This window comes from Ranitomeya variabilis, chromosome 2, assembly GCF_051348905.1.
Source record: "Ranitomeya variabilis isolate aRanVar5 chromosome 2, aRanVar5.hap1, whole genome shotgun sequence".
NCBI classification, from domain to species: domain Eukaryota; kingdom Metazoa; phylum Chordata; class Amphibia; order Anura; family Dendrobatidae; genus Ranitomeya; species Ranitomeya variabilis.
This window is the reverse complement of record NC_135233.1, coordinates 856,777,685-856,799,589: the sequence shown is the minus strand read 5'-3', so window position 1 is coordinate 856,799,589 and position 21,905 is coordinate 856,777,685. Positions and strand designations below refer to the sequence as shown.

Sequence of the window (21,905 nt, the reverse complement as noted above, 5' to 3'; positions counted from 1 at the left end):
CTACATAAAAATCTGGTAGTACATGTGTTTTGAGTACTGAGGTTTCCATCACCTGTTCCAATATTTTTAATGTCGAAGATCACAAAGTCTACATTACTATTTTTGCCCCCAAAAAATATAGCAACCTCAATGAACCCAGATGGACCCCATTAACGCCCCCCATGGATGACTGTGTAAATTTATTAGAAAAGGGATCCAGCACAACCTTATGCTAGTGAGACAAATGTTTCAATATTCTCTGATCTGGCATTGTTCATAGCCCATACTACATCACTATACAGATGACAAATAACTGACAAAATGCAAGATGCCAAGATGAATAAATCTCCATCCACTTGTTTTTCATTCATTATTCCAAATATGTTGAAATTAACTTATTTCTAAAAGTCTTGCAATACTGATTACAATTAATCGCTCAATTTCCTAATGTGGCCTTATACCTTGTGGAGGTCTGGAAGTTGTACTTGTGGTATAATTGTAACACTTCGGGGAGTAGTTTTGAACAAATAGCTCTTTACTTCTTCTTTCCCTTCCAACCTAAGTACTTATTCTAAAGTCCTGTCAGGCTTTTCTTTTTTCTTACTGAGGAACAGTTACAGACGAGGAGGCGTGACCAGAGTACAGAATAGCAGCACTCGCTCCCAGGCACACAACACAGAAGCCGCACAACAAAGATAGACCCAAGCAGAGCAGCAATTGGGACCAGGCACACACACACATACACAAAGGAGATACAAGGCAGAGAGCAGCACAGGCTGCCAACATGAGGTTAGTAAGAAAAGCACTAAGTCAAAAGGTGTCGAGGAAACTCCAAGTCATAACTTGGAGATGATTTATGATGATTAAGGATGTTGGATTGTTTTAGTAGAAAGTCATAAACGGTTTGCATCAGGAATCTGGTAAATAAACTCTTAGAAGTAGTTGATTATATGTAGAACAGCTTGTCTGCCTGTTTCCTGTGCTTATGTTATATAACTGCTTCTTCTAAGCTTCAACCTATGGTGCAAAGTTAAAAGAAAACTTTTTTCCTCTCCAAATATGTATATATATATATATATATATATATATATATATATATAATTTTTCAGATTTTTCTGTTGTTCTTCATATACGACGAGTTATTAAATAAATCTGCCATGAGTAAAGCTATATGACATCATGTGATATGTACATCTAATTATTACGAGACACCATCACTTTATTCAAAGCAGAGAGGGTGTTACTAGTACTGCAGCCTGTATAATTAGTTCTACTTTAGTTTATGGTAACATTTAAACACTAATAGTACAAAGCATAATAGTTTGCATCTGAATTATGTAATTGAGGTAGGGCCCCACACATATATCCCCCAAAAATGTCTTCTTTGTAATACTTTCAATAGAGATAGAAATCACAAAGTAGTAGAAACTAAATGATACAATTTGGGGTACTTTCATAAAAAAATGTAATTTTGAGTTATGTACAATGAGAGTGCATGCCTAAACCTGAAATGTCATACTCTTTTCACAAAAGAGTTGTGATGGTCATGCACTCTTAACATGTGCTTGCGCTATTTTCAATGCAATGTCTACAGTATATCTCAGTTGGTGCAGGATTTAAATAGTTTGTCTAACCTTCAATGATTTCCTAAACAATGTGTCATGACTCTGGACAGGATGGTTCCGCCTCCATCCTGGTCAGGTCAGGGTTAATTCAGTCTGCCTCTCTTTGGTTTTGGGGCGGCTATTTAATGTTGGCAGTACCTGCCTCGGTTTGTCCACTGACTTCTGCCTCTGTATCCTGCTTTTGTACTACTGTATCTCTCCTGGTTATCTGACCCCCTTGGCTTGTCCCCATTTACTCTTTGTCTTGACCCTAGGTACTGTGTGTTCATCTGGCTTCTGACTCATGGCTCTCCTTGACCACGTTTAGTGTCTTTGCACTGTGCTCTGCCTGCTCAGTGTCCTTCCCTGCACTCAAGAGCGGTGGCTCCGCCCCCGGTCACGTGAACGCTCAGTGCCAGGTCCTGTGCTCACTACACTAGTCTAAGGTCCTTGTGCACTGTGTTCCTTCTGCCTGCACTCCCTGCGCTCATTCATGCGCCCCCTGATAGCACCCCCTGGGCAGCGCCAGTGACACCTTAGGAGTCATTACACAATGATCTTACAGTCTGGACTATAGGGTTTGTGTGAGCTTATATATGACTACTTTGTGTATGGAACATGTGTGTAGATCCTTTTTTATTAGAAAGTTAAGTTCTGTACTTGGTTTAAAGGGAACCTGTCAGCTGGATTTTGCTCAGTAAACTATAGACAGTGTCAGGCTGACGCAGTTATACTGATTAAAATTATACCTCAGTTGATGAAATCCATCTTGGGGTTGTTGTTTAATCTTTATTTGTAGTTTTCAGTTAATGATATGCTTGTGCTCTGAGGAGGCCTGTGGGGGGGGGTCTTTATGTGGTGCTCTGCTTACATGTTCGTCTGTATGGGTTTATGACAGCTCACTGATCCTTTAGTGACCTGCCCCCTATTTCATGACATACTGCATATCATATATGGCTGCAAAAAAATTAACGTTCATCAAAATGGCGCCAGTGGCGGTGCCTGAGCTGTAGCATGATACATTGGCATTGGCTAATATACATATATGCATTTATGATTTAGTCATATATTATTGTGGAGAAAAAAAAATATCTTCATCAAAATGACACTGGTAACGGCACCTGCTCAGTTGCATCTGTCGCATTCCAATAGATGCTAATGCGCAAGCACTGCTGCTGGTGCCATTTTGCTGGAGAAAAAAATTGGATCCATCAAAATGGTACCGACGACACCTGCGCAGTAGCATCTATCGCCAATAGATTCTGGTGCACCATCTTGATGGAGCCAATATTTTTTTTCTCAAGCAAAATGGCACTGGTGGGGGCACTTGCAAAGTAGCATCTATCAGAATGCGATATAGTTATAGTGGGCATGGCCTCGATCCATACACTTGTATGGAGCGAGGCCATGCCCCATCTAGTGACAAGGCTGTTCAGTGGGCATGGCCGACAAGAGGGTGCCCATTGGCCAGTAGTATGTTTGATGCATACATACCCTCCGATCCTGGGTCAGAAACTGGTGAATCCCCACAGCACACAATGCATGCACCAAGGGGATTCATAAGTCTGCAGTTACTCTGAGTAACTGTAGAATTATCGATTTGGACCGGACAACCCCTTTAACCCCTTTCTGCCATTGGACGTACTATTCCGTCCATGTGGGGTGGGCCCTAATTCCCAAGGACTGAATAGTACGTCCAGCGCGATCGCGGCCGGGTGTCAGCTGCCTATCACAGCGGACATCTGACACTATGTGCCAGGAGCGGTCACGGACCGCCACCGGCACATTAACCCCCGGCACACCATGATTAAACATGAACGCGGTGTGCCGGCGGTACAGGGAAGCATCACGCAGGGAGGGGGCTCCCTGCGGGCTTCCCTGAGACCCCCAGAGCAACGCGATGTGATCGCGTAGCTGCGAGGGTCTCTTACTTCTCCTCCCTGCAGCAGTGGGAGGTGGCTTACCGAGTGCCTGCTCAGAGCAAGCGCTTGGTAAGCCTGCAGCACTGTGAGTCAGATCGCCGATCTGACAGAGTGCTGTGAAAACTGTCAGATCAGCGATCTGTGATGTCCCCCCCTGGGACAAAGTAAAAAAGTTTAAAAAAAAGTTTCCATATGTGTAAAAAAAAAGAAAAAAAATCCTAAATAAAGAAAAAAATATATATATTATTCCCATAAATACATTTCTTTATCTAAATAAAAAAAAAATCAAACAATAAAAGTACACATATTTAGTAACGACCGCACCTATAAAACTATATCACTAGTTAACCCCTTCAGTGAACACCGTAAAAAAAAAATGAGGCAAAAAACAACGCTTTATTCTCATACCGCCAAGCAAAATTGGAATAACACGCGATCAAAAAGACGGATATAAATATCCATGGTACCGCTGAAAACGTCATCTTGTCCCGCAAAAAACGAGCTGCGATACAGCATCATCAGCGAAAAAATAAAAAAGTTATAGTCCTCAGAATAAAGCGATGCCAAAATAATTATTTTTTCTATAAAATAGTTTTTATCGTATAAAAGCGCCAAACATAAATATATGATATAAATGAGGTATCGCTGTAATCATACTGACCCGAAGAATAAAACTGTTTTATCAATTTTACCAAACGTGGAACGGTATAAACGCCTCCCCCAAAAGAAATTCATGAATAGCTGGTTTTTTGTCATTCTGCCTCACAAAAATCGGAATAAAAAGCGAACAAAAAATCTCCCGTGCCCGAACATGTTACCAATAAAAACGTCAACTCGTCCCGCAAAAAACAAGACCTCACATGACTGTGTGGACTCAAATATGGAAAAATTATAGCTCTCAAAATGTGGTAACGCAAAAAATATTTTTTGCAATAAAAAGTGTCTTTCAGTGTGTGACGGCTGCCAATCATAAAAATCCGCTAAAAGACCCGCTATAAAAGTAAATCAAACCCCCCTTCATCACCCGCTTAGTTAGGGAAAAATTAAAAAATGTAAAAAATGTATTTATTTCCATTTTCCCATTAGGGTTAGGGCTAGGGCTAGGGCTAGGGTTAGGGTTAGGGCTAGGGTTAGGGCTAGGGTTAGGGTTAGGGCTAGGGTTAGGGTTAGGGCTAGGGTTAGGGTTAGGGCTAGGGTTAGGGCTAGGGTTAGGGCTAAGGCTAGGGTTAGGGCTAGGGTTAGGGCTAGGGTTAGGGTTGGGGCTAGGGTTAAGGCTACAGTTAGGGTTGGGGCTAAAGTTAGGGTTAGGGTTGGGGCTAAAGTTAGGGTTAGGGTTTGGATTACATTTACGGTTGGGAATAGGGTTGGGATTAGGGTTAGGGGTGTGTCTGGGTTAGAGGTGTGGTTAGGGTTACCGTTGGGATTAGGGTTAGGGGTGTGTTTGGATTAGGGTTTCAGTTATAATTGGGGGGTTTCTACTGTTTAGGCACATCAGGGGCTCTCCAAACGCGACATGGCATCCGATCTCAATTCCAGCCAATTCTGCATTGAAAAAGTTAAACTGCTCCTTCCCTTCTGAGCTCTCCCGTGCGCCCAAACAGGGATTTACCCCAACATATGGGATATCAGCGTACTCAGGACAAATTGGACAACAATATTTAGAGTCCAATTTCTCCTGTTACCCTTGGAAAAATACAAAACTGGGGGCTAAAATATAATTTTTGTGGAAAAAAAAATATTTTTTATTTGCACGGGTCTGCGTTATAAACTGTAGTGAAACACCTGGGGGTTCAAAGCCCTCACAACACATCTAGATGAGTTCCTTAGGGGGTCTACTTTCCAAAATGGTGTCACTTGTGGGGGGTTTCTACTGTTTAGGTACATTAGGGGCTCTGCAAACGCAATGTGACGCCTGCAGACCATTCCATCTAAGTCTGCATTCCAAATGGCGCTCCTTCCCTTCCGAGCCCTCCCATGCGCCCAAACGGTGGTTCCCCCCCACATATGGGGTATCAGCGTACTCAGGACAAATTGGACAACAACTTTTGGGGTCCAATTTCTCCTGTTACCCTCGGGAAAATACAAAACTGGGGGCTAAAAAATAATTTTTGTGGGAAAAAATGTTTGTATCATTTTTACAGCTCTGCATTATAAACTTCTGTGAAGCACTTGGTGGGTCAAAGTGCTCACCACACCTCTAGATAAGTTCCGTAGGGGGTCTACTTTCCAAAATGGTGTCACTTGTGGGGGGTTTCAATGTTTAGGCACATCAGTGGCTCTCCAAACGCAACATGGCGTCCCATCTCAATTCCTGTCAATTTTGCAGTGAAAAGTCAAATGGCACTCCTTCCCTTCCGAGCTCTCCCATGCGCCCAAACAGTGGTTTACCCCCACATATGAGGTATCAGCGTACTCAGGAGAAATTGTACAACAACTTTTGGGGTCCAATTTCTTCTCTTACCCTTGGGAAAATAAAAAATTGGGGGCAAAAATATAATTTTTGTGGAAAAATATGATTTTTTATTTTTACGGTTCTGCATTATAAACTTCTGTGAAGCACTTGGTGGGTCAAAGTGCTCACCACACCTCTAAATAAGTTCCTTAGGGAGTCTACTTTCCAAAATGGTGTCACTTGTGGGGGGTTTCAATGTTTAGGCACATCAGGGGCTCTCCAAACACAACATGGCGTCCCATCTCAATTCCAGTCAATTTTGCATTGAAAAGTCAAATGGTACTCCTTCGCTTCCGAGCTCTGTCATGCGCCCAAACAGTGGTTTACCCCCACATATGGGGTATCGGCGTACTCAGGACAAATTGTACAACATCTTTTGGGGTCCATTTTCTCCTGTTACCCTTGGTAAAATAAAACAAATTGGAGCTGAAATAAATTTTTTGTGAAAAAAAGTTAAATGTTCATTTTTATTTAAACATTCCAAATATTCCTGTGAAACACCTGAAGGGTTAATAAACTTCTTGAATGTGGTTTTGAGCACCTTGAGGGGTGCAGTTTTTAGAATGGTGTCACACTTGGGTATTTTCTATCATATAGACCCCTCAAAATGACAAAAAAAAATTTTGGTTCCAAAATAGTGCTGATGTAAAGGAGACATGTGGGAAATGTTACTTATTAAGTATTTTGTGTGATATATCACTGTGATTTAGTTGCATAAAAATTAAAAGTTGGAAAATTGCGAAATTTTCAAAATTTTTGCCAAATTTCCGTTTTTTTCACAAATAAACGCAGGTAATATCAAAGAAATTTTACCACTATCATGAAGTACAATATGTCACGAGAAAATAATGTCAGAATCACCAGGATTCGTTGAAGCGTTCCAGAGTTATAACCTCATAAAGGGACAGTGGTCAGAATTGTAAAAATTTGCCTGGTCATTAACGTGCGAACCACCCTTGGGGGTGAAGGGGTTAAATAGTTTTTCTGATTTGTCAAAAAAAGTCAGTTAACATAGGAAATTAGGTAAAGTAATATAAAAACCTAACATCCATATTGAATGCTCACTATTACTGAACTGCCTTTCCAGTGCTCTGTGCACTAGGCTACAGATATAACAGAACACAAGGCCACCATCATATTGAGCAAGACCATTGAGGCAAGTGATTGGCTGCAGTGGTAACCTGTGGTATATGACACATTGTCACTCCAGTCAAGTGCACAAAGACAGGCAGGGAGCAATGAAGCTGTAGTTTTGGAACTGATGAGGATTAGTAATGTTTCTTTTAATATTTTTTTACCAATTATTTGCCTACTTTTTTGAAAACTCAGAAAACCACTTTCATATTGTATGAATATGACTCCTGAAAGTAGGGACTCTGGAGCAATTGAAATTTGTACCTTGCTGATCTATTTTAAAAAAAATGACACAAAAGTCCAATGTGTTTTCATGTATTTGCACAAAGCAATTTCACAAAGAGATATTTCAGATGATAACATGAAGAAGTGCTAGAACATTTTATTGCTCCCATTTTGAACCGTTTTCAATTACTACAATTTGCGGTAATGATGATTTCTCATGCATTATTTATTTTCTTTTTTTTTGCACATCGAACATGTGGTGTGTGAGAATGATGATTTTCTCTTTCGTGGACTGCTTATAGAAGATCTAGCAGTAGTTTTTCCAAACATCAGTTATTGTCTAAAGCTCCACATCATTGTTCTTCTGAGTGCACAAGTTATACTCAACTCAAACTCAAACTGGCTTTATTGACAGAACCAAAATACATTTAGTGTTGCCAAAGCAAGGAAAATAAAAATGACAGGGGATGGCATCGGGGATTATGGGAATGGGGTGTTGGGGGCACAATTTGGGAAACAATAGTCCATTTGGGGGTTTTAGGTTCCTCTTAGCTTATGACATATGGTGACGTATTGGACGGCGATCTCCACTTTTGATTCCTCTTCCCCCTGTAGGATGCAGAGTTTCCTCTCCTCGTCCATGGTTGGGAAGTCCGGGATGTGAATGGAAAGTCTCTGGAAGTCGGAGGCCCTCACTGCTGAGTATTTGTTGCAGTGAAGCAGGAAGTGCGCCTCGTCCTCCAGTGCCCCCTGCTGGCGCTGCTGGCACTGTCTGTTCTCTCATGGATTGTATGTCTGTCAGTGCCAACCTGTTTCCACCTCTAGTCTGTGGGCACTCAGTCTGTATAGACTCAGGGTCTGCCTGTCTTTGGGGTGATGTAATCGGAGGATTTTGTGCAATGGAGTTGTGCTTCCTGTATGTCCAGTATCGCTAAATAGCAAAGTGTTATTTGGTATTAGATGGCAGAATTGTCTGTTGGGCATCGCTGGTACAAACGACAGATGGCCATTTTTGTATTTAATTTTTCAATTACTTAATCAGTAATACTGCCATCTTTCAACTTCAGATGTGTCAGCAATCAACATCCAAAGTCTAACAACTTTTGAAACCAATATGAATGTATTGATTTACAGAATATGAGCGTCTTATGAGCGTCTCAATGTCCCCTGACTTAAGGCTACTACAGCCGTAATTAGCTGAGACACAGCAATGTCAAAAAGTTAAAGTAAAGCTCAATAGTATAATAGTCAAATAACAATTGCATCTCAAGAGGGTAAATCTGTGTGAACTGAAAGTTGATGCTTTCATGTAGCAGTGGAATTTAATTTCATAACACAGTAATTAAAAAAAAGCAATGTGAGAAGGAAACTGTATAAAACCTTTGCATTTTATGACATCTAATGGAGCCAAAATTTATATGATTTTAGATCGACTACTACTAGTTAAAAAATCAGCAGTTCTAAGCACTTTCTTTTTTTAACATTCTATTGAAAAAGGATAGCCTTTCTTTTTCCTCCATTTGAACCTGATCCGGTAACCAAATAACGGATCTTTTTCAAATGATGGAAAAATAGATGGCTATTATTTAACACCTTAGTGACAGAGCCAATTTTGTCCTTAATGACCAAGCCAAAGTTTACAATTCTGACCACTGTCACTTTATGAAGTTATAGCTCTAGAACGCTTCTACGTATCCCACTGATTTTGAGAATGTCTTTTTGTGACATATTGTACTTCATGTGTCATGTCGGACACTGTTCAGACCAGGTCGTCTGACAGACAGCGGTAATTCCCCGTTTGACCACTGTTTGCTCATTGGCGTCAGCTAGTTTTTGTCTGGCTTCTCCGGGGTTAATTTATCTGATCCTCGGATTGGAAGCTGGGCCATGCCCATTTCCTTTAAATGGTTCTCCTGATCTTTGGGCGTCGACGATTATAGCTTCTGTCTTATCCGTAGTTATCTCGGTCCGGAGTGGAGAGCAGGTTGTTGGAGAATCGTTGCTGGTGGTGTATTTTCCTTTGTCTTATTTACTCCTTCCTATATTTGTATTTATTTTTGCCCTGCACCTTTATAGTGTATTCCTGATTGACTGCGGCATGGTGTATATTTTCCTTTATCCTTGTTTGTTATAATTGTGGGTATTGGTCTATTGCATTCTATGTGTGGTGGGCGGTGGTGTGCAGTCTAGGGCTGAATCAGGAATCAGGGTGAGGGTGGAGGCCTGAACATGCACACCTTCAGTGTAAACTTCAGGTAGAGGGTCAGACAGGGTTACCCTAGTCTGAGGGAAATTGCAGGGGCCCGGGTTATTAGCTCTCGCCATCCTTGTATCCCCGTGACATCATGTTAACGGTAAAATTTATTTCGATATAACTTGGGTTTATTTATGAAAAAAACAGAAATTTGTCAAAAATTTTGACAATTTTGCTATTTTCAAACGTTTAATTTTTGTACCCTTAAATCAGAGAGTGGTGTCACACAAAATAGTTAAGAAATAACATCTCCCACAAATCAACTTTACATCACCGCAATTTTGGAAACATAGCTTTTTCTTTAGAACGTTATAAGGGTTAAAAGTTGACCAGCGATTTCTCTTTTTTCCAACAAAATTTACTAAACCATTCTTTTTAGGGACCACCTCACATTTGATGTGAGTTTGCGGGGTCAATATAACAGAAAATACCCAAAAGTGACACCATTCTAAAAACTGCACCCATCAAAGTTCACAAAACCACAATCAAGAGGTTTATTAACCCTTCAGGTGCTTCACAAGAACTAAAGCAATGTGGAAGGAAAAAATGAACATTTTACTTTTTTCACAAACAAATTATTTTGAAACCAATTTTTTTATTTCCACGACGGTATCAGGAGAAAATGGACCACAAAATAAGTTGTGCAATTTTTCCTGAGTATGCCAATACCCTTTATGTGGGGGAAAGCCACTGTTTGGGTGCATGGCACGGGTCAGAAGGGAGGAAGCGCCATTTGGCTTTTTAAATGCAAAATTGGCTGGAACCAATGGTGGGACCATGTCACGATTGGAGACCCCTGATGTACCAAAACAGTGGAACCCCTCCAATTCTAACTCCAACCCTAACCCCAACACACCCCTAACACTAATCTCAACCCTAACCATAATCCTAACCACAAACCTAACGCTAATCCCAACCCTAACCATAACCCTAACCACAAACCTAACTCTAACACACCCCTAACCCTAATCCCAGCCATAACCATAATCCCAACCATAACCACAACCCTAACCCTAGGCCAACCCTAACTTTAGCCCAACCTTAACTTTAGCCAAAGCCTAACCTTAGCCCCAACCCTAACCCATGCCCAACCGTAACCCTAGTCCAACCCTAACTTTAACTAAACCCTAACTTTAGCCCAACTCTAACCCTAATGGAAATAAATACTTTTTTTATTTTATTATTTTTATCTAACTAAGGGGGTGATAAAGGGGGGTTTGATTTACTATTTTGTTTATTTTGATCACTGTGATAGGGTCTATCACAGTGATCAAAATGAACCAATAGGAAAAATTTCCTATTGCTGCCGGTTGTCAGCCGGCAGATCTAGGTGGACGCACTGCGCATGCGCCCGCCATTTTTTTCCCGGAAGAAGACGCCACCAGAAAGGGAACTTCACAGGAGGATGCAGGGACACCGGAGGTTCCGGGGGAGATCATGGGGACCCATTTCTCTCTGCTCTGATGTGTGATGACATAAGAGGATAGAGAAATTTAATGGGAAATCTGACTTTTTTTGCGGTCGCCGTTATTCCATTAATAACGGCCATTGCAACACTGGGGTCAGTAAAAACTGACCCAAATCATGTTCTCCCGGTAGCTGACACCCTGGAGAAATTCCGACACTGGGGGGCGCTGTGCACTTATTTCTCAATGCCAGTAAAAAGCGGAGCTAAGGAATAAGTACCCTTAATTGCCGCTGTTAAAAGCGTATCGTCGGTCATTATGGAGTTAATGGATTCATTTCTATAGACTTCAATGTTAAAGGATCCAGTTGCAATCAGGCTTCTTTAGCCGGAATAAAAAGTTGTGTCTGTTCTGTGCATCTGTTCTAACAGATGATTACTGGACATGTGTTGTGAATTCCGTTCTCGGTCTCCCTCCTGTGGTCATGAGTGGTACTTTGTGAGTTCTGTTCATGGGCTCCCTCTGATGGCTTTGAGTGTTATGGCTGGTCTGTAGCTGGACCCCAGCTGCCTCGTATTCTGCTAGGCTTGCTGCCTATTTAACTCCATCTGGACCTTTACTTTGTTGCCTGCTGTCGTTGTATTCAGTACTGGTTCAGATCTCTCTGGGACTTCCCTTGTGACCTGTCTCCTCGTGGAGAAGCTAAGTTCATACTAGTCCATTTTTGCTCATTGCTTTTTGAAAATGTTTCTCAGTATATGATGAGTTCAGTCCAGCTTGCTTATATGCTATTTGATTGCTAGCTGGAAGCTCTGGGGTGCGGAGTTGCGCCCCTCACATCGTGAGTTGGTGTGGGGGTCTTTTTGTATTCTCTGCATGGATAATTTTTGTAGTATTTTATACTGACCGCACAGATTCCTTGCTATCTTCTGACTATTTAGTTACTAGCGGGCCTCATTTGCTAAAACCTGTTTTCATTTCTATGTTTGTGTTTTCCTTTTAACTCACCGTTATTATTTGTGGGGGCTGCCTACTCTTTGGGGAAAATTTCTCTGAGGCAAGTGAGGCTTTGTTTCTCTCTAGGGGTAGCTAGTTTCTCAGGCTGTGAAGAGGTGTCTAGGCCGAGTCAGGTATGCTCCACGGCTGCCTATAGTGTGTGTTTGATAGGATCAGGATTGCGGTCAGTAAAGTTCCCACATCCCCAGAGCTTGTCCTTATTTTGGTTTACTTATCAGGTCAGTTCATGTGTTCCTAACCACCAGAACCATAACAGACATGTCAACATAGTGACTAATTCATCTGAATAGATACAGTTACATATGGAAGTGAACCCACACATTTTACATTTTAATTTCAAGGCTGCACTTACAGTAAAATAATTGCCGCCTTTCAGTGGAGACATGTTATGATCTGGTGGCCTAGGAGTAGCATTGGACGTACCCTGGAGAAGGTGGTATGTGTACTGACCGCGGACCCTGAACTTAACACCGCAACTAGAAGTAGCCGTGGAATGTACCTACTGATCCTAGACACCTCGACACAGCCGGAGGACTAATTAACCCTATAGATAGAAAAGGGAAAACTATCTCGCCTCAGAGAAAATTCCCAAAGGATAGGCAGCCCCCCACAAATATTGACTGTGAGAGGAGAGGAAAAAACATACACAGGCTGAAAACAGGATTTAGCAAAGGAGGCCAAACAAGCTAAATAGGAAAGATAGGACAGAGAACTATGCGGTCAGTATTAAAATACTAGGAAATATCCACCACAGAAAATACAAAAAACTCCACAACTAACTAAAGACATGGAGGGCATATCTGCCTCTCCAGAGACTCCAGCTTGACTGCATAAATCCTTACACAGATTAAGCTGGACAAGAAAAAACATGAAATGCACTGAACAATGAGGCCCACAAAATGTGGGCTGCAAAACAAGCAGAACTTATCTTGGTGAAAAGACCAGGAAGCAGGAGAAACCATGAAGGGATGTGAATCCTCCAGAAAACAATGGACAACTGGCACTGACTAAAGGGTGAAGCCAGACTAAATAGCCCAGTCCAGAGTGGACACACTTGATAACTGCTGTGAAGGACAGACAGACAGCAGCGCTACCACTTATAACCACCGGAGGGAGCCCAAGAACAGAATTCACAACAAGACATGCACATGCATGGAGACTCTAAGTCCTTCATATACTATGGGGTATTTGACACCCTACAAGTCATATGAATAGCCTAAGTGGCACTGGTCATGATTTTGGAATATCTTATCTGTTTGGGACATTTGGTAATCCTGCTCATATTTATATTGCCCACATGTTCGCCAAAATATGGGTTTACTTCAAATTGACACCGTTTTTATATTGTGGCGATTTCATTGCAAAACTCTGAAAACAAGTACTTGAGGGTAATCGAGAACTGGAGTTGAGAAACAGTGAAATTCAGTATACACACAAAATGCATGATTTTGATGATAAATAAGAATTATTGTTTATTGGACATGAAATTAATATGTTAGTGACAAGTGAAAGTAATTCTATTAACCAGCCACCTGAAGTTAATTTATAGTTTAATAATGAATGTCTATATTAATGATGTTAGCTAAGTATGCTTATGATTATAAATTAAATTTTATTAACTTTGGTAAATAATATGAAATAAATAAGTGAAATACACAGCTTGTTATTCCAGAGCTGTCAGGTATGTTTATACATTTTATTGTTTGCCAGGGAGAGTGAAGTTTGTTACATTTTCCTCTTTCTCGCAACCCGTATTTAGACTGTCAGCACAGGCTAAAAACCTGAGAAATGCTGTTTTTCAATATTTAAAAAAAAAAGCCAAAACTTAAAAAACAAGAAGCAACAAACAATGAACCAATAGAGCAAAGAGCATGAAAAATTATAATAAAACTATAAAACTAGTGTCAATTAACTAAAATGTATAATTTTGTTTTCTACAAGCTTCTAATTGTCATGTAAGTTTATTCCTCTACATACAAATGTGAATCTAAATAACGACTTACTCCTAAGATAGCACTGAATAAACTCATTTACATAAGAATTGTGTGCAGAAAGATTGACACTCATGCACGAAATGGAATTCATCCCAGCAAATGTCTTGAGTTTTGAAAGAAATTCTTTGAAATGTAAAATACTGCAGTAATCAAATCATTTTCAGTGATACGCCTGGTAGTACAAAGTCTAAAGCGACTATTTCAATTCTGTTTATTTCAGAATTTATACATTTGTCATAGTTTCTAAACAATTAATATAAATTTACCAAGTTCCTAAATAGCATGCTGTGTATTTTTATTTAAATAACTCAGTAATATTAATTGACATTTTGGGTGACTCCACATTTAGCATGATCTGATGTAAAGAAGTCTCTTATTGAATTAATTCATAGATCAAAGCATTAAAGATATATATATATATATATATATATATATATATATATATATATATATATACGAGATGCCAGACACCTAGCTATAAAGAGGAACATTTACCAGTAGACACTGCTTTTGTTAGTATTGCACCATACAATCTGTAAGTTATGACATTTCCCATATATTTTACCTATAGAAAGATAAAGGTAAATGAAGAGGAACAATAATGAAAATTGTACTTAGTCCATGTGAGATAGAAATCAATAAGCAAAGTTGAATATTTAGCTTTCGAATAAATCATAAATGTAAATTCATAAAAACCATGCAATATACACGTCTGATTTTTCATACTTTGTTCTGATACCTGTAAATTTTCTTAAAATTAAATGACAAATCGGTAAAAAATTCTTCCAGTATATAACATTAAAAATATTTCTACTTCTTAATGAATATGGAAGACTCATATGCGAGAAGAAGGAGGCATCTTTTTGTTTCGCAGCACACTACACAGGTATTAAAGGAGATAGGATCCCCCATTCTGACTATCGATAAGAGTTCCTGGTCTGACCTCCAATTTAGCATTTCTCAGTGCATAGGTAATTCAACCTCAATTCCATAAAAGTTGGGATGCTGTGTAAAATGTAAAAGAAAAACAAGAAATGATTTGTAAATATCTCATAGCCATATTTTATTCACAACAGGACATAGAAGTCATATGAGAAGTTGAAAGTTAAGCATTTTTCCATTTCATTTGAAAAAAACTTGAACTTTTTTTTAGAAAAAGAAGGCAGCAACACATCTTTAAAAAGTTGTGATGGGGTTAATTAGTAAAGATGAGCAAACTTTTTAAGGTTTAGTTCTGCTATGTTTGCCGAATATCCTGATGGAACACCATTGAATTCAAAGCCCAAAAGCTGCCAAAACAGATCAAATTAGGGGCAGACACGAGGAAAAGTGGCATCAATTGACCTGTCACGGGGTTACCACAACAGAGAGGATCCGGAAGACCACAGAATCTGATTGCTCCTACTCCTGCACTGAAAAGAAGCACTTCACCTTCTTTTTAAATGGTGTAAGTTTATTTTGGCAATACAAAGGTTAATTGGCCATGTTGGGAGCTCTGGGAACTGGGCTCTCAGCTTAGCATGGTTAGCCACTCCTATTCCTTATATAATATGGGTCCTGACTGACACACATTGTCAGAGTTAGCTTATGCTGCATGGATGAGAGGATAGGAGTTACTGGTTATATGAGGAGGCGTATGGTGGGTTTGTCAGTGACTGCTGCTTGGGTTTGTAAGTATAATAATTCCCTTTCCTTCTCCTACTTTGGTTTTTCCCCATCGTGGTCTATTCTGTTATGACCCCAATGGCGAGGGTCTCAGAGGAACGTGGAAGTCTGCAGAATACAAAAATCCAGCTCATAGGGCAGTGGTAACTGGGTTGACCATATATCTACTCCTAACGCCAACACTAGAAGCAGCCGGGGATCATTCCTACGTTGATTCTAGATGACACGCGCCAGCCGGAGAATCTAGCTACCCCTAGTAGAGGAAAACAAAGACCCTTCTTGCCTCCAGAGAAGGGGACCCCAAAGCTGGACAGAAGCCCCCCACAAATAACGACGGCGAGGTAAGAGGAAACGACAAACACAGAAATGAACCAGGCTCAGCACAGAGAGGCCCGCTTACTGATAGCAGAATAAAGAAAGGTAACTTATATGGTCAACAAAAACCCTATCAAAATCCACACTGGAAATTCAAGAACCCCCGAACCGTCTAACGGTCCGGGGGGAGAACACCAGCCCCCTAGAGCTTCCAGCAAAGGTCAGGATATAGATTTGGAACAAGCTGGACAAAAATACAAAACCAAAACAAATAGCAAAAAGCAAAAGGCAGACTTCGCTGATATAACTGGAACCAGGATCAGTAGACAAGAGCACAGCAGACTAGCTCTGATAACTACGTTGCCAGGCATTGAACTGAAGGTCCAGGGAGCTTATATAGCAACACCCCTAACTAACGACCCAGGTGCGGATAAAAGGAATGACAGAAAAACCAGAGTCAAAAAACTAGTAACCACTAGAGGGAGCAAAAAGCAAATTCACAACAGTACCCCCCCCTTAGTGAGGGGTCACCGAACCCTCACCATGACCACCAGGGCGATCAGGATGAGCGGCATGAAAGGCACGAACTAAATCGGCCGCATGAACATCAGAGGCGACCACCCAGGAATTATCCTCCTGACCATAGCCCTTCCACTTGACCAGGTACTGAAGCCTCCGCCTGGAGAGGCGAGAATCCAAGATCTTCTCCACCACGTACTCCAACTCGCCCTCAACCAACACCGGAGCAGGAGGCTCAGCAGAAGGAACTACAGGCACAATGTACCGCCGCAACAAGGACCTATGAAATACATTGTGAATAGCAAACGACACAGGAAGATCCAGACGAAAAGATACAGGATTAAGGATTTCCAATATCTTGTAAGGCCCAATAAAACGAGGTTTAAATTTGGGAGAGGAGACCTTCATAGGAACAAAGCGGGAAGAAAGCCATACCAAATCCCCAACGCGTAGTCGGGGACCCACACCGCGGCGGCGGTTGGCAAAGCGCTGAGCCTTCTCCTGTGACAACTTCAAGTTGTCCACCACATGATTCCAGATCTGCTGCAACCTATCCACCACAGAATCCACCCCAGGACAGTCAGAAGGCTCCACATGACCCGAAGAAAAGCGAGGATGGAAACCAGAATTACAGAAAAAAGGCGAAACCAAGGTGGCGGAACTAGCCCGATTATTAAGGGCAAACTCAGCCAACGGCAAGAATGTCACCCAATCGTCCTGATCAGCAGAGACAAAACACCTCAAATAAGCCTCCAAAGTCTGATTGGTTCGCTCCGTCTGCCCATTAGTCTGAGGATGGAAAGCAGACGAAAACGACAAATCAATGCCCATCCTACTACAAAAGGATCGCCAGAACCTGGAAACGAACTGGGATCCTCTGTCTGACACAATATTCTCAGGGATGCCGTGCAAACGAACCACGTTCTGGAAAAACACAGGAACCAGATCGGAAGAGGAAGGCAGCTTAGGCAAAGGAACCAAATGGACCATCTTGGAGAAGCGATCACATATCACCCAGATAACGGACATGCCCTGAGATAGCGGAAGATCAGAAATGAAATCCATGGAGATATGTGTCCAAGGTCTCTTCGGGACAGGCAAGGGCAAGAGCAAACCGCTGGCACGAGAACAGCAAGGCTTAGCTCGAGCACAAGTCCCACAGGACTGCACAAATGACCGCACATCCCTTGACAAGGAAGGCCACCAAAAGGACCTGGCCACCAGATCTCTGGTGCCAAAAATTCCCGGGTGACCTGCCAACACCGAGGAATGAACCTCGGAAATGACTCTGCTGGTCCACTTATCCGGGACAAACAGTCTGTCAGGTGGACAAGACTCAGGCCTATCAGCCTGAAATCTCTGCAACACACGTCGCAGATCCGGAGAAATAGCTGACAAGATAACTCCATCTTTAAGAATACCAACAGGATCAGCGACTCCAGGAGCATCAGGCACAAAGCTCCTAGAAAGAGCATCGGCCTTCACATTCTTTGAACCTGGTAAATACGAGACAACAAAATCAAAGCGGGAGAAAAACAATGACCAGCGGGCCTGTCTCGGATTAAGGCGTTTAGCAGACTCGAGATACATCAGATTTTTGTGATCAGTCAAGACCACCACACGATGCTTAGCACCCTCGAGCCAATGACGCCACTCCTCAAATGCCCATTTCATGGCCAACAACTCCCGATTGCCCACATCATAATTTCGCTCGGCAGGCGAAAACTTCCTAGAGAAAAAGGCACAAGGTTTCATAACAGAGCAACCAGGGCCTCTCTGCGACAAAACGGCCCCTGCCCCAATCTCCGAAGCATCCACCTCAACCTGAAAGGGAAGTGAGACGTCAGGTTGGCACAAAACAGGCGCCGAAGTAAACCGGCGTTTCAACTCCTGGAAAGCCTCCACGGCAGCAGGAGCCCAGTTAGCTACATCGGAGCCCTTCTTGGTCATATCCGTCAAAGGTTTCACAATGCTAGAAAAATTAGCGATAAAACGACGGTAGAAGTTAGCGAAGCCCAAGAACTTCTGAAGACTCTTAACTGACGAGGGCTGAGTCCAATCAAGAATAGCTCGGACCTTGACTGGGTCCATCTCCACAGCAGAAGGGGAAAAAATGAACCCCAAAAAGGGAACCTTCTGTACACCAAAGAGACACTTTGAGCCCTTGACAAACAAAGAATTTTCACGCAAAATTTTAAAGACCAACCTGACCTGCTCCACGTGCGAATCCCAATCATCAGAAAAAACCAAAATATCATCCAGATAAACAATCAAAAATTTATCCAGATACTTCCGGAAAATGTCATGCATAAAGGACTGAAAAACTGAAGGCGCATTGGAGAGCCCAAAAGGCATCACCAAGTACTCAAAATGACCTTCGGGCGTATTGAATGCGGTTTTCCATTCATCACCTTGCTTAATGCGCACAAGGTTGTACGCACCACGAAGGTCTATCTTGGTGAACCACTTGGCACCCTTAATCCGGGCAAACAAGTCAGACAACAGCGGTAAAGGATACTGAAATTTGACAGTGATCTTATTTAAAAGCCGATAATCAATACAAGGTCTCAAAGATCCGTCCTTTTTTGCCACAAAAAAGAATCCCGCACCAAGAGGGGAAGAAGACGGACGAATATGTCCTTTCTCCAGAGACTCCTTGATATATGAACGCATAGCGGTATGTTCAGGTACCGACAGATTAAACAGTCTTCCCTTAGGAAATTTACTGCCTGGGATCAAATCTATAGCACAGTCACAGTCCCTATGAGGAGGCAGTGCACTGGACTCAGACTCACTGAAGACATCCTGATAATCAGACAAATACTCCGGAACTTCCGAAGGCGTAGAAGAAGCAATAGACACAGGCAGGGAATCCCCATGAATACCACGACAGCCCCAACTTGAGACTGACATAGCCTTCCAGTCCAGGACTGGATTATGGGTCTGTAACCATGGCAGCCCTAAAACAACCAAATCATGCATTTTATGTAAAACCAGGAAACGTATCACCTCGCGGTGTTCAGGAGTCATGCACATGGTAACCTGTGTCCAATACTGCGGTTTATTTGCTGCCAATGGTGTAGCATCAATACCCCTAAGAGGAATAGGATTTTCTAATGGTTCAAGAGTAAAACCACAGCGCTTAGCAAATGAGAGATCCATGAGACTCAGGGCAGCACCTGAATCTACAAACGCCATGACAGGATAAGATGACAGTGAGCAAATCAAAGTTACAGACAGAATAAATTTAGGTTGCAAATTACCAACGGTGACAGGACTAACAACCTTAGCTATACGTTTAGAGCATGCTGAGATAACATGTGTAGAATCACCACAGTAGTAGCACAAGCCATTCTGGCGTCTATGAATTTTCCGCTCATTTCTAGTCAGGATTCTATCACATTGCATTAAATCAGGTGTCTGTTCAGACAACACCATGAGGGAATTTGCGGTTTTTCTATCACATTGCACCGAATTAGGTGTCTGTTCAGACAACACCATGAGGGAATTTGCGGTTTTGCGCTCCCGCAACCGCCGGTCAATTTGAATAGCCAGTGCCATAGTATCATTCAGACCTGTGGGAATGGGAAAACCCACCATAACATTCTTAATGGCTTCAGAAAGGCCATTTCTAAAATTAGCGGCCAGTGCACACTCGTTCCAATGTGTCAGCACGGACCATTTCCGAAATTTTTGGCAATACACTTCAGCCTCGTCCTGCCCCTGAGACATAGCCAGCAAGGCCTTTTCTGCCTGAATCTCAAGATTGGGTTCCTCATAAAGTAAACCGAGCGCCAGAAAAAACGCATCAAGATCAGCCAATGCCGGATCTCCTGGCGCCAGCGAAAAAGCCCAATCCTGAGGGTCGCCCCGTAAGAACGACATAACAATTTTTACTTGCTGAGCAGAATCTCCAGATGAACAGGGTCTCAGGGACAAAAACAATTTACAATTATTCACGAAATTCCTAAACTTAAACCTGTCTCCGGAAAACAGTTCAGGAATCGGCGTTTTAGGTTCTGACCTAGGATTTCTGATAACATAGTCTTGTATGCCCTGCACACGAGTAGCCAGCTGGTCCACACTTGTAATCAAGGTCTGGACATTCATGTCTGCAGCAAGCATAGCCACTCTGAGGTAAAGGGGAAAAAGAAAAAAAAAAAAAACTCAGAATCTTCTTTCTTATAATCCCTCTTCTGCAATGCATTAAACATTTAATACTGGCCTGGCAAACTGTTATGACCCCAATGGCGAGGGTCTCAGAGGAACGTGGAAGTCTGCAGAATACAAAAATCCAGCTCATAGGGCAGTGGTAACTGGGTTGACCATATATCTACTCCTAACGCCAACACTAGAAGCAGCCGGGGATCATTCCTACGTTGATTCTAGATGACACGCGCCAGCCGGAGAATCTAGCTACCCCTAGTAGAGGAAAACAAAGACCCTTCTTGCCTCCAGAGAAGGGGACCCCAAAGCTGGACAGAAGCCCCCCACAAATAACGACGGCGAGGTAAGAGGAAACGACAAACACAGAAATGAACCAGGCTCAGCACAGAGAGGCCCGCTTACTGATAGCAGAATAAAGAAAGGTAACTTATATGGTCAACAAAAACCCTATCAAAATCCACACTGGAAATTCAAGAACCCCCGAACCGTCTAACGGTCCGGGGGGAGAACACCAGCCCCCTAGAGCTTCCAGCAAAGGTCAGGATATAGATTTGGAACAAGCTGGACAAAAATACAAAACCAAAACAAATAGCAAAAAGCAAAAGGCAGACTTAGCTGATATAACTGGAACCAGGATCAGTAGACAAGAGCACAGCAGACTAGCTCTGATAACTACGTTGCCAGGCATTGAACTGAAGGTCCAGGGAGCTTATATAGCAACACCCCTAACTAACGACCCAGGTGCGGATAAAAGGAATGACAGAAAAACCAGAGTCAAAAAACTAGTAACCACTAGAGGGAGCAAAAAGCAAATTCACAACACTATTCCTCTGTTATATGTGAGAGAATATTTGTATGCCTGGTATTTTCAGTTGCTCTTGTTTGTGTTGCCTTTTTCATCTGGTTGGTGTACTGCAGTGCACTGTTACTCCTCTCTTCCCTGGGTGGGGGAAAGATACAGATGCAGTGTGGATACAGGAGATAAGACAAGGTATGTGGCCCCGGCATATTCACCTTCAGAAGTAACCTGGGGAATAGGATGAGGTAATGCACTTCCTAGTGGTAGAGACAGGGACACCCGACAACCGAGTCATGAAATGACCCATCAGTTGCGCTATAAATAAATAATTGAAAACAAATAAACAAATTGACATGGGTTCTCCTGTATTTTTGATAACCAGCCAGGCAAAATTGACAGCTGCGAGCTGTCAACTTTAGCAATACTGATTATCAAGAATAGAGGAGCCCCACA

General features: G+C 42.0%; 1 protein-coding gene across 4 annotated transcripts in view; it reads left to right on the top strand.

The window, feature by feature from the left end:
• Window positions 1-652: 652 nt before the first annotated feature.
• Window positions 653-21,905, top strand: part of MASP1 (MBL associated serine protease 1) — a 258,790-nt gene continuing 237,537 nt past the window's right edge. For all 4 annotated transcript variants that reach the window (XM_077290264.1, XM_077290263.1, XM_077290266.1 and 1 more), the window contains exon 1: window positions 653-768. In XM_077290264.1, coding sequence (XP_077146379.1) covers window positions 764-768 — 5 coding nt within the window. In that variant the 5' untranslated portion in view covers window positions 653-763. The remainder of the gene's footprint in view (window positions 769-21,905) is intronic.